The 19,233-nt window shown below is 49.5% G+C and overlaps 1 protein-coding gene across 5 annotated transcripts; it reads right to left on the bottom strand.

The window, feature by feature from the left end:
* Nucleotides 1–108: 108 nt before the first annotated feature.
* Nucleotides 109–17,901, bottom strand: LOC135293243 (uncharacterized). 5 transcript variants are annotated; one of them, XM_064407239.1, is made up of 14 exons: nucleotides 17,537–17,896; nucleotides 17,169–17,338; nucleotides 16,282–16,353; nucleotides 14,470–14,630; nucleotides 13,980–14,026; nucleotides 11,373–11,584; nucleotides 9,682–9,842; nucleotides 9,181–9,227; nucleotides 6,415–6,626; nucleotides 4,734–4,894; nucleotides 4,265–4,311; nucleotides 2,590–2,678; nucleotides 1,490–1,637; nucleotides 109–398 (listed from the first exon to the last, which is right to left on the bottom strand). In XM_064407239.1, the coding sequence occupies exons 1-14, from the start codon at nucleotides 17,853–17,855 to the stop codon at nucleotides 124–126; spliced, it is 2,121 nt and encodes a 706-aa protein (XP_064263309.1). In that variant the 5' UTR covers nucleotides 17,856–17,896; the 3' UTR covers nucleotides 109–123. The 5 variants fall into 5 exon arrangements, with proteins under 5 accessions (XP_064263309.1, XP_064263313.1, XP_064263312.1 ...); XM_064407243.1 differs by lacking the exons at nucleotides 6,415–6,626; nucleotides 9,181–9,227; nucleotides 9,682–9,842 and having other exon boundaries at nucleotides 17,537–17,901; XM_064407242.1 differs by lacking the exons at nucleotides 4,265–4,311; nucleotides 4,734–4,894; nucleotides 6,415–6,626 and having other exon boundaries at nucleotides 17,537–17,898.
* Between the last annotated feature and the right edge of the window lie 1,332 nt (nucleotides 17,902–19,233).

The raw sequence follows: 19,233 nt of genomic DNA, 5'->3' as shown, positions 1-19,233 counted from the left end.
AACAACCAGGGAACAGCCACACCTGACCCTTCACACCTGACAGTGCCTCTGTTTCCATTGACTGCAAATATTCTAGACTACCAAGCTGCAGTAATTCCAAAGTAGATTTGCTGTTCATTCTCATTACAGACTATGGACCCAAGATCCCAGATGTGCTGGCTGAGGCAGGAGGCAGTTCGTGCTCCTTTTGCAAGGACAAACCCCTGCAGGAAAATGCTGCCACGGAGCAGGCTTACCTGAGGAGCTGCATGGGAAGCTGCCATCTCCAGGGAGGGTGGGCGTACTGGGCTGTAAGGGCACCGTGTCCTGCTTTCTCACGACCGTTTTCTTCATGGCGCTACCAGGGTCTTTTCTCTGTACACTGGGAGCTGTGCCATTGATAGGTGGTAGGCTGAAGCCTGCAGGCACCAAAGAGGAGCTTGTAAGTGGAGAGTGCTGGACGGGGTGATGATGGAAAAGGACAGAGAAGTTGCTAGAGCTGGGTAACATCACTTTGTTGTCCCAAAGAACTTCAAGTATAACAATGGCACACTAACATGGGACAGTGATCACAGAATCCCAGAGGAGTTTGGGCTGGAAGGCACCTTTAACCACCATCTATCCAACCCCTGTGAGCAGGGCCATCGTCTAGATCAGGTTTCTCAGAGCCCTACGTAAACTGGCCCTGAACACCTTCAAGGATAGACCAACAACTGCTTCCCTTGGCAAATACTGCCAGCTTTTCAGCCCCTTCATTTAAAAAAAAATTCTCCTTAATATCTAATGTAAAACTGCCCTCTTCTAGTTTAAAAGCAAACTGCAGTGACGCTTCTCCCAAGAAACAAGGAAAACCCAGTATTGCTTTGCTTTTGTTCTCCTGTTCCAGAGGCAGGCAGGGAAGTTACCAAAGTGCAGATAGCCTGGTGTGATGCCCTCGGGCTGAGTGCTGCCCCTGAGGGCCCCGCTGCCGCCCTCGGGCAGCGCTCACGGCCCTGAGGCTGAGCCCCTCAGCCAGGATTCCGTTGGGAACGCTGCTTGCTCCTGGGGCTACAGCAGAAGCACTGCCTGGGGCTTCAGCACAGCTCTACAGCGCCAGCTCCTCAGCAGGGAACGGCAGGAGAAGGATCTCTGGTGTTTTCATCAGAAGGAATGGAATTTAGTTCCTTCCAGGTTGCAGCCTGGTTGAAAAGCATCCTTTTGGCTTCACCTTCCCTGGAGGCTGCTCTCCAGGAGAGAGTCTGAAGCCCCGGTGTACTTTGCAAGACAGAATTTTCTACTCTGAAAGACTTTACAAGTGGAGGTGGGAAGCTAATATTCTGTTACTGACTCAATGAGGCCATGGGCAAGACACTTCATGTCTCTGTCTTTTTCTTTGGGAAACAGAATTAAATCCTAATGCAAGCTTCTTACTCAGATGCAAGCAGAACAGCCCCCTCAGTCTGATTGCAACATTGTGCAAAGGGCAAGCAAGTGGTCAAAAAGGACCACTACAAGTGTAGCCACCACTTACTTGCTTCAGCTGCATCCCCAGGCTCAAATGTCTCTGGAGGAAGCTGCAAGGATTTTTCATTTTGTCTCCTCTTCATCTCTTCCATCAAAATCTCCATTTTCTTCAGCTCTAAGTTCTCTTTAGCCAATCTGCACAATTCAGCGTGGGTCTAGGTGCAATGGAAACACATCACAGACTGTAAGCAGAGACACACCAAGCAGACACAACATCTCATCAGGAGCACAGAGTGCACAGAGTGCCATAGTCTTCCATGCATCTCCATATCCATTCCAATAGTTTCAGAGGAATGTCTCCCATGCTCACCTTGGCAATTACACACAGTGAGGTGGAACACTTCACTGCCACAACCTCACACTGCTGCAACTGCAACCTATGTCAGGAAGCCCTGCTTGAAGCATGAAAGTCATAGGAGTGCTCCAAGACAGATGAAGAGCTCACACGACAGTGAGCAGGCAGTGCAGTTCCTACAGGCCATGGCAGAAGAATGAAAACCATGTGCAATACCCAGCAAGGAGGGGGAATGGCTGTTGCTTAACACTCATGGCCAGGAATTGCAGCTGTTTCTCACTTCCTGGCTTCTGAAGGACTCAGCTCTGAAGGACTTGGTCTCTGAGGCCAGCAGACCAAAAGGAGGAGTCTTGTGAAAACAAGTTGCACAAATGCAGATGTTAATGAGCAGAAAACTTGAGAATGAGAGGGCTGTGAGATACAGCCACAAAGGTAACCAGGAAAAAGCAAACTCTCCCATTTTAGTTTGCAGCCTTGCTTACACTCAATATTAGAGTCTTTGCTTCTCTGCATCCAAGGATGCACTTCTCCCACATTCACTGATGTCTAGCATGATCTGCCATTCAGAACTTCTCTAAACCAGCCTTTGCACATAAAGAATGCTTCTGGCGTGACCTTAGCACCATCTCCAAACCAGTCACCTTGGCACTACTGGAAATAGCCAAGCAATTGCTCTGTAGCTGTCAAATACATTCCCAAGAGAATCCCCATCCCCCAAGGAGTGGAAGATTATGATTTTCAGTGGCATTTTGGGCCAAGCACTAAACAGCCACTGGAAAGGAAGTCTGCTCATCCCTGTTCTTATCCCTTACCTTTCCAAAGCTGTCCCTCCGCTCTTTGTCACTCCTAAGACCGGGACTGCTGGGATGATCTGTCTCCTTGGCCTGACTCAGTGAGAGGCCTGGGAATGGAAGCAAAGGTTCCTGTAAATCTCTGGCACCACGTGTTGGAAGCAAAAGAAGCTTTGCTTTCCTCATTAGATGTGCCCAGTATTCTGCAATCCTGTATTTGCAGGGAACAAAGTGCTCATCCAAAAGTTCCACTTTTGCTCTCCTTCCTCATTCCAGGGGTTTATTCTCTGCTTTCTTTTCAGCAGAGACATCCAAACCCAAATAAACATGACCTATCTCAAAATAAATTTGATCTTGGCTGATATTGACAATTCAAAATGTCCTTAATAGAAATAGCTGATGGCTGGTCATTCTGAAACACTCCCCAACAGAGCTGGTAGAACTAGGAGAACAAATTCTTCACATGGTTTCACAGAGGATAAAATCATGTAGCAGTCAAGCACTATGAGAGGTATACCTGTCTTAAAACTGGATTCTATCACCCTGCTAAATGATTGGGTCAATAACAAAAGAAAGACCAGAAAGGATGAATGACAGAAGTGATTTATAGTCCAGAATTAATCCATAAAAAATGTCATTTACTTACTGAGGACTACTACTCCCTAGCTGCAGTAAGCATTGCAGTTGCATACACACAAGGAGTTATTCCAAGGGTGCCATATTCAGGATGTGGCAGAACAAACCCTGAGCAAAGGGACCAAGTGATCTGATCCCTTTTTCTGCATCAGCAGAATTACTTCTCCAAGTCTCATCTCTCCTATCATTACACAACCAGAGATGCCAAAGGAACTACAACAGTGTCATTGAGCCCTACACCTTGAAAGCAGTGGATGACCCAGAGGTGCCAGAGACTGCATTTTGTCTGGCATAATTCCACTTGTCAGGGATCAGGCAAGGCAGGGACAGGAACAAGGCAGGAGGCATCTCCTCTCCCAGCCTCAGCCTGCAGCACTGACACAGGCAGAGACAGTCGCGGAAGAGATTTGTCATTGGGAACCTGCCATAGGTGGCTTTGGGCTTGTGCTGTCAGAGGATGACAAACTCACACCCTGCCTAGGCTGCAGCCATTTGGAAGTCTCCTTCTCCTTCACTGGAAAATTCAAAAGGACGTTCCATCATAGGAGGTATGCCTATTCCTTACAGTGCAAAACAAGGAATACCCAAGTGCAGACCAAAAATCCATGAATCTCCATCAAATCTCAAAGGGTTCAGACCAGAAACTACCTCAAGGAATGGTTTACTCCTTCAAAAGTAGGAGGAAGGAGTGGAAACATTTCTCATTTCATACTAAATTCTTTCATTTTCTACTCTAATTTTGACACAAGAAAGACTGCAGGGAGATAAAAGGCATGTGCAAGAAGGAGAGGAATGTTTCCTCTTCCTGCACAGCACATCCAGGAGCCAAGGTATCCCTCCAGCTCCTGCCACTCAGCATTTCACATTGGAGGAATTTTCACTGCACCGCCAGAGAACACTCCCAGTCATTGGGCTCTGGGAGAGTCCACTGAGCCCATCAAGAAAATGAAATTAATATAAAGATATCTTTAAATGAATGTGTTTTATCAAAGCTTTCCAAGTGTCACCTCTGTGTCAAGATCCCAATGATCATTTTAGGACAGACGTGCCCTGTACATACCTGCATGCTCCGGGGTCTTCTCCTGGCTGCTGCTGCTGGGTCTTGGCCTGGAGAAAATGGAGGACAAAAAAACATGAGGAGCTAGAAGGAGAAGGGAGAGAATGGGTGTACCATGCAAGGAGGCAAACCTTCTTAGCATGGTCACTGTGACGAAGGAGGAATTGTAACACATAAACCCAAATATGATTTATTGTCCTTAAGCTTTCAGTTGCTGGAATCACACAGAACTGGCCAAGCTCTGGCTGAAGTAACAGCCAAGTCCAGCAGGGGACCCATCCTGACATGCTTTGAAGCCCTGCCTCCTCTTCCCCAGCACCACCTCTGCTCTTGGGGCATTGCTCTTGGGTTTGACATTGGATGGGCAAAATGCGGAATATTCAGAGGTTTGCCTAAATACATGGGAGACTGTGCAAAATCACCACAGGAGATGGGAAGAGTGAGGTGAAGAGCAGCAGACACCTTGGCTTACCTCATCTCCTGGGACTCCTGCAATTCCATCTGGGGAGAGCTGTGCACAGACCCAGCAGCACTGCCCACAGGGGGAATTCCTGCCTTGCGTAGACGGGGGATTAAAGATTTTCCCAATTGTCTCTTCTTGATTTCCCCGCCAGTGGAGCACAGCAAGGAGGTCTGGAAAGAGTAGAACTCAGTGCTCAGATCAGTCATCCACACTTGCCCCCTTTGATGCCTCAAGAATTTTATCAATGCTCTTAACTGGGACCCGGTAGGAAAAGTCAAACTGATGCAGCAGCTTGGCTGTGGATGGGGAATGCAAAGGGAACTGGGAGAGACCATGTCCCACATTTCTGAGCTCTCCCCACCTTCTCACTTCCCTGGAAATGCGACTACATTCCCAGCTGGCATCCACATGTTTGACATCAAGGTGTTCTGGGGTGCCACTGCCTCCCCTGGCCTTTTGGATGCCATGGCAGTGGGTTTAGATCACTGTTCTCTCCCTGCCCCTAACGTGTCTCACAGCCAGTACTGATCTCTAGCCAAATCCTCACAAAGCCATTCTGCAGCATGTCCAAACCTGCTTGTCTCAAGCCCCTCATTTCTGCTGCTGCTGCCCTTCCCTCCTACACTTCCCCAGCAGCCTTGCAGCCCAGATGCTGCTGCTGAGCTCTCGGGATGCTCTCTGCTCTCCAGCATCCCCACACATCCATCATCTCAGCCTCACTGCCATTTAGGAAGTTCAGCAGAGCTCCCTGCCCTGCTGCTCTCTGCAAGGTCTCTGCCTGCCCAACTTGCTCCAGGGCCCCCATGTCATGGCCAGGAATGGGGGAGGAGGCAGCAGGGGCAGATGCACACCCATGCTTAGTATCCCATCATTTCTGGCCCCACTAGAGAGCCAAATCAGGACCTGTTCAAAGTTCACTGAAAGGGTCAGTTCCTGTATACACTGAGCCCTTTCTCTGCAAGGCTGAAATCAAGTGCCCAAGCCTTTGATTGGACATTCTATCAATCAAAACTGTTGTTCATCTGTCTCCTCCTGCACCCCACAGCAAACCCAAAACAACTGCACGTCCTGGCCCTGGTGCAAAGAAAATCGTGTGCCTGGGATCTGGGCTGCTTTCCCGATGGCCACCTGCCATCCCTTCCCTATGGACAAAGCCATGCCAGAGCACACAGCTGCCCAGAATCTGATGAACTCTGGAAATAGCATCAGAGATTGCTGTGCAGGGGGCATGGCTGTACCACTCACAAGCTCAGACAACCTGACTTTGCAGGTTCCAGCAATCATCTTTTTCCATCCAAAGCAGACACAGCTGACAGAAAACATCAGCAAAACATACAGGTGCATCATAGATACCTGTAGATTACTCAATGGGGAAGGATTGCTTTCCCAGATTGCACAGCTTTAGCTGCTCTGACTGCTTGTTGGTGTTTTCTCAGCCATAAGACAGACGAGGAACCACAACACAGCCCAGAAACCATTCAAAGACCTCTCCTGCTATTGATACATGCTGAGGACATGAAGTCTGCCCTACACACCCATGGCAAAGACAGCCTGAAGCGCAGTGTCCAGCTGAGCTCTTCCTTAGCTCAGCTGCTTCCCTGGGCTCACAGCACAGGAAAAGGCCTCCATGCTCTGCCTACAGCACATAAAATGAAAATCTACCATCCAGGACTTAGCTTGGTCTCCTTACCTTATGTCCTTTTCCCTCTGAACTCTGCTCCGCGTTGTTTCTTCTGATATCTTCGTTGTCAGTGCTACTTTTCCCTTTCTGTTCCTCCCCATCATATATCTTGCTCAGCTTGATGGAAGAGCTCTCTTGGATGGGAGGCAAGGGCTTCAAGGGAAGCAGTGAAGCAGGACGTGTGTCAGGAAGATTCGTGGCAGGAGTGTAGCCAGTCAGATCTGCAAAGTGGAGACACAAAATGTAACAGAGCCCTCAGTGCAAAGATGAAGCATCTGAAGCTTCGTATTTCATGGGACAGATTCCTTGGAAGCTTCTAAATAGCTGCACAGGGAAACATGCTCCTGCCACCAGCAGCTTGAAGAAGACCAGAGGGAAAACCCTGCCCCACTTCCACAGAGCTGCCACAGGAACAGCCTGGCCTCTGGGCTGCCCTGGGACAGCAGGGAGCCCAGAGCCCTGTGCTCTCCAGCAGTGGCTCAGCTGCACATGTACCCTGCTGCTGCTCTCCCTGCCCCACAGCTGAGCAGCTCTACAGCTCCACGGGGCACTGCCAGCAGCACAGCTCATTGCAGGGGCACATGCAGGGCACAGCTGTTCCCTGCCAATGTGCACAGCCTCTCTGGGCTGCCACAAGACCCTTCCTCCCAACAGAGAGCGGCCCAGCTCCCACCTCACCTCTGTGTGAGGCTGAGCCACGCTCACAAGTGAACAAGTGAGTTCGGTGAACTCCCATTTTTACAATCAATCCATCTAATGGGTGAGGCATCCAAGGATTGTTTTTATTATTCAGAAGATCTCTCTGCTTTTTCTTTTCATGCAACTACCATCACTAGAATTCCATTGAAATGTATGGAGCTGGCAAACCAGGAGAGAAAGCTTCTACAACTTTGCTTATGTGTTGTTCATTACCCATCCACTACTTTGAAATCCCTTTCCTTCTAAACTGTGGGCAACCCACAGTGGTCAACAGAATCTGACAATTACAACTCAGAAGTAATTGCTTTCCAAGTTAGTGTTCATGGCCTTTGTTTCAGTAACTCCCACTCAGTTCCAGGTTGGGTTTTATTGCTTCATTGCTTTTCTTTCTCTTCACAACAGAGGAAGTGCTGGCACATGAACAATGGCACCTCATGTTGGAAGAAGCTTTGCAATCCAGGTTACATGACCCCAGTACTCAAGGAGTCTGCATTTCCAGGGCACAAACTGGCCATTCAATTGGAAATTGCCACTTTTGCTGTGCTTCATTGCTCCATGGGTTTTTCTTCCTGATTTCTTTCATGCAGTCAACAAACTACCATTATAAAACCCAAAACCTACATAAACATGATCTGCCTCAAAACATTTCTGATCTTGGCTAATACTATCAATTCAAATTTTTCTGAATGGGAAGAGTGGAGGGCAGGTGATTCTGAAATGCCCTCCAAGAGAGCTCTTAGAAGTAAGAGAACTAATTTTTTACATTGTTTCACAAAGGGTAAAATAAAAAGGCAGCCAAGCAATACAAAACGAACACTTCTCTTAAAACTGAGGCCTTTCAGCCTGAACAATGCTCTGGTCAGTAACAAAAGAGAGACAGGAATCATTCAACGACTTAAGTAATTTCCAATCCAGAATTAATCCAGAAAAACTATCCCCCTGCTTATGGAGCAATACTGGTCTAGTGCTGCATTCAGCAATGCAGATGCATTCCAGCAATGAAGGAGTCATTCCAAAGGGGCCATACCCAGCATTTGGCAGAACAAACCCTGAGCAAAGGGACCAGGTGATCTGATCCCTTTTCTGCATCAGCAGAATTACTTCTCCAAGTCTCATCTCTCCTATCATTACACAACCAGAGATGCCAAAGGAACAACAACAGTGTCATTGAGGCTTAGACATTGAAAGCAGTGCATGACCCAGATGCACCAGAGACTGCATTTTGTCTGGCACAATTCCACTTGTCAGGGATCAGGCAAGGCAGGGACAGGGACAAGGCAGGAGGCATCTCCTCCCCAGCCTCAGCCTGCAGCACTGACACAGGCACAGACAGTCACAGAAGAGATTTGTCATTGGGAACCTGCCATAGGTGGCTTTGGGCTTGTGCTGTCAGAGGATGACAAACTCACACCCTGCCTAGGCTGCAGCCATTTGGAAGTCTCCTTCTCCTTCACTGGAAAATTCAAAAGGACTTTCCATCATAGGAGGTATCCCTATTCCTCCCAGTGCAAAACCAGGCAATATACACGAATCTCCTTCAAATCTCAAGGGATTCACATCAGAAACTACCCCAAGGAATGGTTTTCTCCTTCAAGGGCAGTCGGAAGGAGTGGGAACATTTCTCATTTCATGCTAATTGGCTTATTTTTCCATTCTGAGTTTGGAACTAGAAAGGCTGCAGGGAGATAAAAGGCATGACCAAGAAGGAGAGGAATGTTTCCTCTTCCTGCACAGCACATCCAGGAGCCCCAGGTACCCCTTCAGCTCCTGTCAATCAACAATTAACACTGCAGGAGTTTTCACTGCTCCACCAGAGAACACTCCCAGGGACTGGGCTCTGGGACAGTCCACTGAGCCCATTAGGAAATTGAAATACCTTTAAAGATACCTTTAAATGAATGGGTTTTAACCAAGATTTCCAAATGTCAACTCAGTGTGAAGACTAGAAAGGCCACTTTCGGACAAAATGTGGAATACAAAAAAGTTTGCCTAAATACGTGGGACAGATGACTGTGCCAAACCACCACAGGAGATGGGAAGAGTGAGGTGAAAAGTACACTGGAGCCCTGTGCCTACCTGCATGCTCTGGGGTCTTCTCTTGGCTTCTGTTGCTGGGTCTTGGCCTGGAGAAAATGGAAGACAAAGGAACATATGAGGAGCTAGAAAGAGAAGGGAGGGAATGGGCATACCATGCAAGGAGGCAAACCTTCTAAGCATGGTCCCTGTGATGAAGGAGGAATTGCAAAACATAATCCCAAAGATGATTCATTGTCCTTAAGCTTTCAGTTGCTGGAATCACACAGAGCTGGCCAAGCTCTGGCTGAAATAACAGCCACGTCCAGCTGGGGACTCATCCTGACATGATTTGAAGCCCTGCCTCCTCTTCCCCAGCACCACCTCTGCTCTTGGGGCATTGCTCTTGGGTTTGACATTCCGCTGGATCACCATAGATGGGCAAAATGTGGAATGCAAAAAAGTTTGCCTAAATACATGGGACAGCTGAGTGTGCAAAATCACCACAGGAGATGGGAAGAGTGAAGTGAACAGCACACTGGAGCAGCAGACACCTTGGCTTACCTCATCTCCTGGGACTCCTGCAATTCCATCTGGGGAGAGCTGTGCACAGACCCAGCTGCACTGCCAACACGGGGAATTCCTGCCTTGCGCAGACGGGGGATCAAAGATTTTCCCAATGATTTCTTCTTCATTTCTTTACCAACAGGAGAAGGCAAGGATGTCTGGAAAGAGTAGAACACAGTGCTCGGATCAATCATCCACACTTGCCTCCACTCTGCCTCAAGACATTTACACATGTCCTCAACTGGCACCTGGCAGTAATAAACAAGACAAACTGATGCAGCAGCTTGGCACAGGATGGGGAATGCAAAGGGAACTGGACAGGGAGAGACCATGTCACATATTTGACACCTCTCCCCTCATGCTCATTTCTTTGCAAGTGTGGCTGCATTCCCAGCTGACATCCACACGTTTGACATCAAGGTGTTCTGAGGTGCCACTGTCTCCCCTGGCCTTTTGGTTGCCATGGCAGTGGGTTTAGATCACTCTTCTCTCCCTGCCCCTAACGTGTCTCACAGCCAGTGCTGATCTCCAGCCAAGTCTCCACAAAGCCATTCTGCAGCATGTCCAAACCTGCTTGTCTCAAGCCCCTCATTTCTGCTGCTGCTGCCCTTCCCTCCTACATTTCCCCAGCAGCCTTGGAGCCCAGATGCTGCTGCTGAGCTCTCGGGATGCTCTCTGCTCTCCAGCATCCCCACACATCCATCATCTCAGCCTCACTGCCATTCAGGAAGTTCAGCAGAGCTCCCTGCCCTGCTGCTCTCTGCAAGGTCTCTGCCTGCCCAACTTGCTCCAGGGCCCCCATGTCATGGCCAGGAATGGGGGTGGAGGCAGCAGGGGCAGATGCACACCCATGCTTAGTATCCCATCATTTCTGGCCCTGCTAAAGAGCCAAGCCAGGACCTGTTCAAAGTTCACTGAAAGGGTCAGTTCCTGTATACACTGAGCCCTTTCTCTGCAAGGCTGAAATCAAGTGCCCAAGCCTTTGATTGGACATTCTGTCAATCAAAACTGTTGTTCATCTGTCTCCTCCTGCACCCCACAGCAAACCCAAAACAACTGCACGTCCTGGCCCTGGTGCAAAGAAAATCGTGTGCCTGGGATCCGGGCTGCTTTCCCGATGGCCACAGGCCATCCCTTTCCCTATGGACAAAGCCATGCCAGAGCACACAGCTGCCCAGAATCTGATGAACTCTGGAAATAGCATCAGAGATTGCTGTGCAGGGGGGATGGCTGAACCACTCACAAGCTGAGACAGCCTGACTTTGCAGGTTCCAGCAATCATCTTTTTCCATCCAAAGCAGACACAGCTGACAGAAAACATCAACAAAACATACAGGTGCATCATAGATACCTGTAGATTACTCAGTGGGGAAGGATTGCTTTCCCAGATTGCACAGCTTTAGCTGCTTTGACTGCTTGTTGGTGTTTTCTCAGCCATAAGACAAAAGAGGAACCACAACACAGCCCAGAAACCATTCAAAGACCTCTCCTGCTATTGATACATGCTGAGGACATGAAGTCTGCCCTACACACCCATTGCAAAGACAGCCTGAAGCGCAGCATCCAGCTGAGCGCTTGCTTGGCTCAGCTGCTTCCCTAGGCTCACAGCACAGGAAAAGGCCTCCATGCTCTGCCTACAGCACATAAAATGAAAATCTACCATCCAGGACTTAGCTTGGTCTCCTTACCTTATGTCCTTTTCCCTCTGAACTCTGCTCCGCGTTGTTTCTTCTGACATCTTCATTGTCAGTGCTACTTTTCCTTTTCCCTTCCTCCCCATCATACATCTTGCTCAGATTGATGGATGAGCTCTCTTGAATGGGAGGCAAAGGCTTCAAGGGAAGCAGTGAAGCAGGACGTGTGTCAGGAAGATTCGTGGCAGAAGGGTAGCCAGTCAGAGCTGCAACGTGGAGACAAAAAATGTGACAGAGCCCTCAGTGCCAACCTAAAGCATCTGAAGCTCCGTATTTCATGGGACAGATTCCTTGGAAATTTCTAAATAGCTGCACAGGGAAACATGCTACTGCCACCAGCAGCTTGAAGCAGACCAGAGGGAAAACCCTGCAGCACTTCCATAGAGCTGCCACAGGAACAGCCTGGCCTCTGGGCTGCCCTGGGACAGCAGGGAGCCCAGAGCCCTGTGCTCTCCAGCCATGGCTCAGCTGCACATGCACCCTGCTGCTGCTCTCCCTGCCCCACAGCTGAGCAGCCCTACAGCTCCACGGGGCACTGCCAGCAGCACAGCTCATTGCAGGGGCACATGCAGGGCACAGCTGTTCCCTGCCAATGTGCACTCTCTGGGCTGCCACAAGACCCTTCCTCCCAACAGAGAGCGGCCCAGCTCCCACCTCACCTCTGTGTGAGGCTGAGCCACGCTCACAAGGGAACAAGTGAGTTCGGTGAACTCCCACCTTTACAATCAATCCATCTAATGGGTGAGGCATCCAAGAGGTGTTTTCATTATTCAGAAGATCTCTCTGCTTTTTCTTTTCATGCAACTACCATCACTAGAATTCCTTTGAAATGTATGGAGCTGGCAAACCAGGAGAGAAAGCTTCTTCAACTTTGCTTATGTGTTGTTCATTACCCATCCACTACTTTGAAATCCCTTTCCTTCTAAACTGTGGCCAACCCACAGTGGTCAACAGAATTTGACAATTACAACCCAGAAGTAATTGCTTTCCAAAGCTAGAGTTCATGGCCTTTGTTTCAGTAACTCCCACTCAGTTCCAGGTTGGGTTTTATTGCTTCATTGCTTTTCTTTCTCTTCACAACAGAGGAAGTGCTGGCACATGAACAATGGCACCTCATGTTGGAAGAAGCTTTGCAATCCAGGTTACATGACCCCAGTACTCAAGGAGTCTGCATTTCCAGGGCACAAACTGGCCATTCAATTGGAAATTGCCACTTTTGCTGTGCTTCATTGCTCCATGGGTTTTTCTCCCTGCGTTCTTTCATGCAGACAACAACCAACCAACATAAAACCCAACAACAACATAAACATGATCTGCCACAACACATTTCTTATCTTGGCTAATACTGCCAATTTAAATTTTTCTGAATGGGAAGAGTGGAGGGCAGGTGATTCTGAAATGCCCTCCAAGAGAGCTCTTAGAAGTAAGAGAACTAATTTTTTACATTATTTCACAAAGGGTAAAATAAAAAGGCAGCCAAGCAATACAAGACGAACACATCTTTTAAAACTGGATACTTTCAGCTGGTATATTGCTCTGAGGGAGCAAAAATATCACCTGCTTACAGAGCAATACTGGTCTAGTGCTGCATTCAGTATTGCAGGTGCATACCAGCAATGAAGGAGTCATTCCAAATAGGGCCATACCCAGGATTTGGCAGAACTAACCCTGAGCAAAGGGACCAGGGGATCTGATCCCTTTTTCTGAATCATTTCTCCAAGTCTCATCTCTCCTATCTTTACATGCCCATAGATGCCAAAGGAACAACAACAGTGTCAATGAGCCCTACACCTTGAAAGCATTGCCGGACATAGATGTGCCAGAGACTGCTTTTGTCTGGCACAATTCCACTTGTCAGGGATCAGGCAAGGCAGGGACAGGAACAAGGCAGGAGGCATCTCCTCCCCAGCCTCAGCCTGCAGCACTGACACAGGCACAGACAGCCAGGGAAGAGATTTGTCATTGGGAACCTGCCACAGGTGGCTTTGGCCTTATGCTGTCAGAGGATGACAAACTCACACCCTGCCTAGGCTGCAGCCATTTGGAAGTCTCCTTCTCCTTCACTGGAAAATTCAAAAGGACTTTCCATCATAGGAGGTTTCCCTATTCTTCCCAGAGCAAAACCATGAATAACCCAGTGCAGAACCAATATTCATGAATCTCCTTTAAATCTAAAAGGGTTCAGACCAGAAAATACCCAAAGGAATGGTTTTCTCTTTCAAAAGCAGGAGGAAGGAACGGGAACATTTCTCATTTCATGCTAAATGCCTTCTTTTTCTACTCTAATTTTGACACAAGAAAAGCTGCAGGGACATAAAAGGCATATGCAGCATGGAGCGGAAATGTTTTCTTTTTTGCGCTGCAGTTCCAGAATCCCCAGGTACCACTCAAGCTCCTGCCACTCAACACTTCACAGTGGAAGAATTTTCACTGCACCACCAGAGAACACACTCAGGGACTGGGCTCTGGGAGAGTCCACTGAGACCATCAAGGAATTGAAATTAATTTAAAGACTTTTTTTAAAGAATGCAACCTTTCCAATTGTCAACTCTGAGTCAAATTCCCAATGGTCATTTTAGGACAGACGTGCCCTGTACATACCTGCATGCTCTGGGGTCTTCTCCTGGCTTCTGCTGCTGGGTCTTGGCCTGGAGAAAATGGATGACAAAAAAACATATGAGGAGCTAGAAGGAGAAGGGAGGGAATGGGCATACCATGAAAGAGGCAAACCTTCTTGGCATGGTCACTGTGATGAAGGAGGAATTGCAACACATAAACCCAAGATGATGCAAAGATGATGCATTGTCCTTAAGCTTTCAGTTGCTGGAATCACACAGAAGTGGGCAAGCTCTGGCTGAAGTAACAGCCAAGTCCAGCAGGGGACCCATCCTGACATGCTTTGAAGCCCTGCCTCCTCTTCCCCAGCACCACCTCTGCTCTTGGGGCATTGCTCTTGGGTTTGACATTGGATGGGCAAAATGCGGAATACTCAGGGGTTTGCCTAAATACATGGGAGACTGTGCCAAATTATCACAGGAGATGGGAAGAGTGAAGTGAACAGCACACTGGAGCAGCAGACACCTTGGCTTACCTCATCTCCTGGGACTCCTGCAATTCCATCTGGGGAGAGCTGTGCACAGACCCAGCAGCACTGCCCACAGGGGGAATTCCTGCCTTGCGCAGACGGGGAATCAAAGATTTTCCCAATGATCTCTTCTTCATTTCCCCGCCCGTGCAATACAGCAAGGAGGTCTGGAAAGAGTAGAACACAGTGCTCAGATCAATCATCCACACTTGCCCCCTTTGATGCCTCAAGAATTTTATCAATGCTCTTAACTGGGACCTGGTAGGAAAAATCAAACTGATGCAGCAACTTGGCACAGGATTGGGAATGCAAAGGGAACTGGACAGGGAGAGACCATGTCCCACATTTCCATGCTCTCCCCACCTTCTCACTTCCTTGGAAATGCAACTACATTCCCAGCTGGCATCCACATGTTTGACATCAAGGTGTTCTGGGGTGCCACTGCCTCCCCTGGCCTTTTGGATGCCATGGCAGTGGGTTTAGATCACTGTTCTCTCCCTGCCCCTAACGTGTCTCACAGCCAGTGCTGATCTCCAGCCAAATCCCCACAAAGCCATTCTGCAGCATGTCCAAACCTGCTTGTCTCAAGCCCCTCATTTCTGCTGCTGCTGCCCTTCCCTCCTACATTTCCCCAGCAGCCTTGGAGCCCAGATGCTGCTGCTGAGCTCTCGGGATGCTCTCTGCTCTCCAGCTCCCACACATCCATCATCTCAGCCTCACTGCCATTTAGGAAGTTCAGCAGAGCTCCCTGCCCTGCTGCTCTCTGCAAGGTCTCTGCCTGCCCAACTTGCTCCAGGGTCCCCATGCCATGGCCAGGAATGGGGGTGGAGGCAGCAGGGGCAGATGCACACCCATGCTTAGTATCCCATCATTTCTTGCCCAGCTAAAGAGCCAAGCCAGGACCTGTTCAAAGTTCACTGAAAGGGTCGCTTCCTGTCAGGGAAAAGGTCTCAGAGCTCTGCTGTGTCCTGGGTTGACTATATGATGCTTTTATCCCCAATTGTCTTGTTCTGTTTATACCGAATAATAAGTTTTACACCTTTAAGACTCTCTTCCAGACAGTGAAGAGGGGAGGGAAGAAGCACGCAGTTTGTTTTCAGACTGCTCTCACTCCTCCACATTCCTGCTCCTGGACTGTGTTGTCTGCGGATGGACAGACAGCCGGACAGAGCTCCTTTTCCCCTTTTTTTCTGCTTTTAGTTAGTTTTAGCTAGCTGAGGCAAAGAAGTTCCCTGGACTGTGATTTTTTTCCTTTTTCCTTGGACCTGTTCAAGCCTGCTCTGGACTGAACACCCAGAAGAGCACCGGCAGCTCCACCTGTGGCCCCCTGGCCGGGCCTGGGCCACGGCGTTTCCAGCACCAGAGACTGATCAGAGACTGAGTGAGCCGAGCTGCAACCCGGGGAGGGGACTGTTCTGAGTTTGCTTTCTTTGGAGCAGTGAGAAGTTTTATTGTTTAATATTGTTTGGGTTCTATTGTTTAATAAACAGGTTTCTTTCCACTTTTTCTCCAAGGAGATATTTTCTCCCGAACAGGTTAGAGGGGGGAGGGGCAATTGAATCTGCTTTTGTAGAGAAGCCCCTTTGGGGGTTATCTCCCAAACTTGCCCTAAACCAGGACACAATGCCACCCAGACAGACAGTGCCCAGGGAAGCAGTGCCCATAAGGAGCCCAGAGGCGTCCAAAACAGCACACAAACTCTCTTTCCACACTCTCTGCCTCTTGACTGCCTCTGCTTGGTAGCTTTTCTTCTTCAGCTTGCATGAGGGCAATTTCCCCCTTCATCTCAAGCAGCCTTTTCTCCTGCTCCCTCTGTACCTCTGCCAGGAAGTTTGCCCGTTCCTCCAGCTGCTTCCGTGCCTCCACATGCTGCTCTTCCAGTTGTCTCTCCTGATGAGGGGAACAGACAATTCCTGATGAAGTCCAAGCAATGCTCCCCATAGAAAGAAATGGAAGCTTCATCCCTCCAACAACCCCCGCACCTGGAAAGTGCACATGAGTCATGACTTTGTGCCCTCCAGCAATGCTGTTCTAACCCAAAATGTAGAGGGAGTGTCAGCAGGTGGAAGGAACGAGATGCCACCTTCCTTCCCTGCTCTCATGGCTGCCTGTTTTCTAGCCCCTCTCTCCTCAGCATTTCTGCCTGTTCTCAGAGGCTTGGTGCTAACATTCCCCCTGCCCTTTCATCAAGGAAGAGCTGCACATGGACTGCAGGATGAGGATGAGGCCAGCGCCTCAATGATCCAGTCACAAGGCAGGCCACCAGCTGAAATACCAGCAACACGGGGCCTCTTGCATATGATTCAGGCCCAAAGACATCTGTCCACCATGGGAGGACTGAAAGCAAGGAAGCCAGTTTCTGGGACTGCAGTTGGCAGCAAGGTCAGCAGCCGCCTGCTGCATGGCACAAGGCTGTGGGCAAGATCCTGCCCCTTCGCTGCCATGCTTTGGGTGGCGACCACCCAGCCTCCTAGGGAACTTGGCTGATGCCCATCCTCAACCTGTGCATGCATATTCTGTCCCAGCATTGTCCTCTGGCTCTTCACAGGCCTTCAAGTATGAGCCCTTGAAGGCCCCTGCTGCCTGGCCCAGCAACGTCTGGCCTACAGCAGATGCTTGTGGCCATGTCACATACTCAGGCTGCTCTTCTGCTGAGACAGCCCACCAAACCTGCCTGAAATCTTCAGGGGCCTCTTGTTTCTTACCAGTTCTTGCATGAGATTCGTTTTTTCCTCTTCCTGGGCAGACTGCCAGAGTCTGAGAGCCTTGCAGCACTGCTCTTGTGCCCAGCGGAGCTGTTCAGCCATGTCTTCACATTGCTGCTGGCTGAGAGCTCTTACAGCCAGCAGCTCACAACGAAGGCCCCTCACATCCTCTGCAAACATGACACACAGCAGCAGTCAGACACTCCACAAGCAGAGCAATTGGCTGGCCTTAAGCCCTTCCAGTTTCAGGCAAGGAGGGACCTGCCCTCAGCTGCTTCACTGCTCAGAAGCCCTGCGCACAGAGCTGCCTTCGCAGCCACTGCACTGGGCAGGGCCATCAGCAGAAACAAAGTGCACCAGGCTCTCACCCAGTATCGCCTCCTTGGCCTGCCTGGCCCTGTGCACTTGGGCTTCCACACGGCTCCTGGCCATCTCCAGCTCCCATATGTGCTGCTGAGCCTCCAGCAGGCTGCTTTGCAGGCTCTCCTTCTCTGACCTACAAGGCGTGAAGATGAAGAGCAATTGCTCCTGGCACACAGGGGCAGCTTCTCCAGTAAGATGTGCCTTAAGATCCCTACACCTTAGTATGCAAAATGGCTTGCATGGAAACTCAGATACAGCAGGACTATTTTGCCACTTTACATAGCAAAGCAGGCCCCTCCAGGTGACTGGGCAGCCTTTTCTCATGTCCTAGCCCAGCTCAGTTTGGTCTCAGCAACCAAAGCTGAAATTGCTGTTGCCTGACCTACCACACACGGGTGTGCCCACCAAGTATCTGCAAAGGGACAAAAGCCCAGCCTCTGCTCACAGCCCTGAGCTCATCAGCACTTCCAAGTCACTCTGCAGGTGCAGGACAGAACAGGGCTCTCCTGGCTGACTCCTCAATGCTCATGCCATTCATAGTGGATGTATAGGTACTTTGTTGGCCAGGCACTCTCTAAGTAAAAGGGACTAAAGGAATTCACCAAACCATATAGCAAAACCTCTGGCTTCTGGCAGCATGAGTAGGAAACCAGAAGTAGGTTTCTATCTGCACAAGAACTCACTAGGAGGAGGGACAGATATCTTGCAAATTAAATTACTGGAATAGATGAACAAGACCACTTGCTACCTTTATTTTTGGCTAACTAAGCCAGCAGTGCCCAAATATCTGGGCACTCTTTAAAAAGGAAGAAGGATCAGCCAAAAAGATCCTTGACAGGTTACAGAGGTGGCTGGACAAGTGGGCAAGAATCAGTGCTCAGCAAGAATCCCCAGACACTGTCAAGAAGTCACAAGACCTTTCCCTTCTGCTGCTGCTGCTCTTTATAAGCAGTTCTAGGTTCTGCACCATCCTTCACAAGAGTCAGCTCTGCAGGCTCTCAAGATTTTCAGCGTGACCCTCCAGCTTCACCTGAAGGGTCAGCACCCTACTCACAACATTCACATCTAAGAGCCTTGAATTCCAAAAACCCCATGTCAAACAACTTGGCAAGCAAAGACTGATGGTCAGATGCACTGAAGGAGAAAGCAAAACCAGGGGGAAACTTCTGGTTTCAGCAAACATCTGCACAGTGTCCCTGGTCCTCAATTCAGTGCCAAGTTGGCTTGCTTTGCACTTGTCACAGGAATGTGCAAGGGGTCCCAAGCAGGCACCCAAAAAATGCCTTGAGAGCTTGAGCTGGCAGAAAAGTAAGATTCACATCACAGTATCCTTCTCTTTTTGCTTGTATCTCTTTGCTTCTCTGTCCGACAAACATCTGGAGAGCACAGAGCAGGCAGTAAATCCTGACATAATGCTCACCACCTTTGTAACTACAGACCTTCAGTAATGTCCCACCCAGGGTCTCCTCCCTGCCTTTACCTGGCCTCTGCCAGCTGCTCTGAAAGGCCTCGCAAGTCCCGCTCCGTGGCTGCCAGTCGGGCTTCCAGGGCAGCATTCTCCTGTGCCAGCACTGCCTTCTCTCTGCACACCTGGGACAGGGTGTGCCCTTGGCAGGAGAACTCCTGCAGCAGCTTCTCCAGGCCCCTGTGGGCTGGCCGCTGCCGGCGGAAAACCTGGCAGTGGAGGGGCACCATTTTTCAA

The sequence above is a fragment of the Passer domesticus genome, unplaced genomic scaffold (genome assembly GCF_036417665.1).
Source record: "Passer domesticus isolate bPasDom1 unplaced genomic scaffold, bPasDom1.hap1 HAP1_SCAFFOLD_93, whole genome shotgun sequence".
Classification (NCBI taxonomy): domain Eukaryota; kingdom Metazoa; phylum Chordata; class Aves; order Passeriformes; family Passeridae; genus Passer; species Passer domesticus.
The sequence above is the reverse complement of the archived record's forward strand: the minus strand, read 5'-3'. Positions and strand labels throughout refer to the sequence as shown.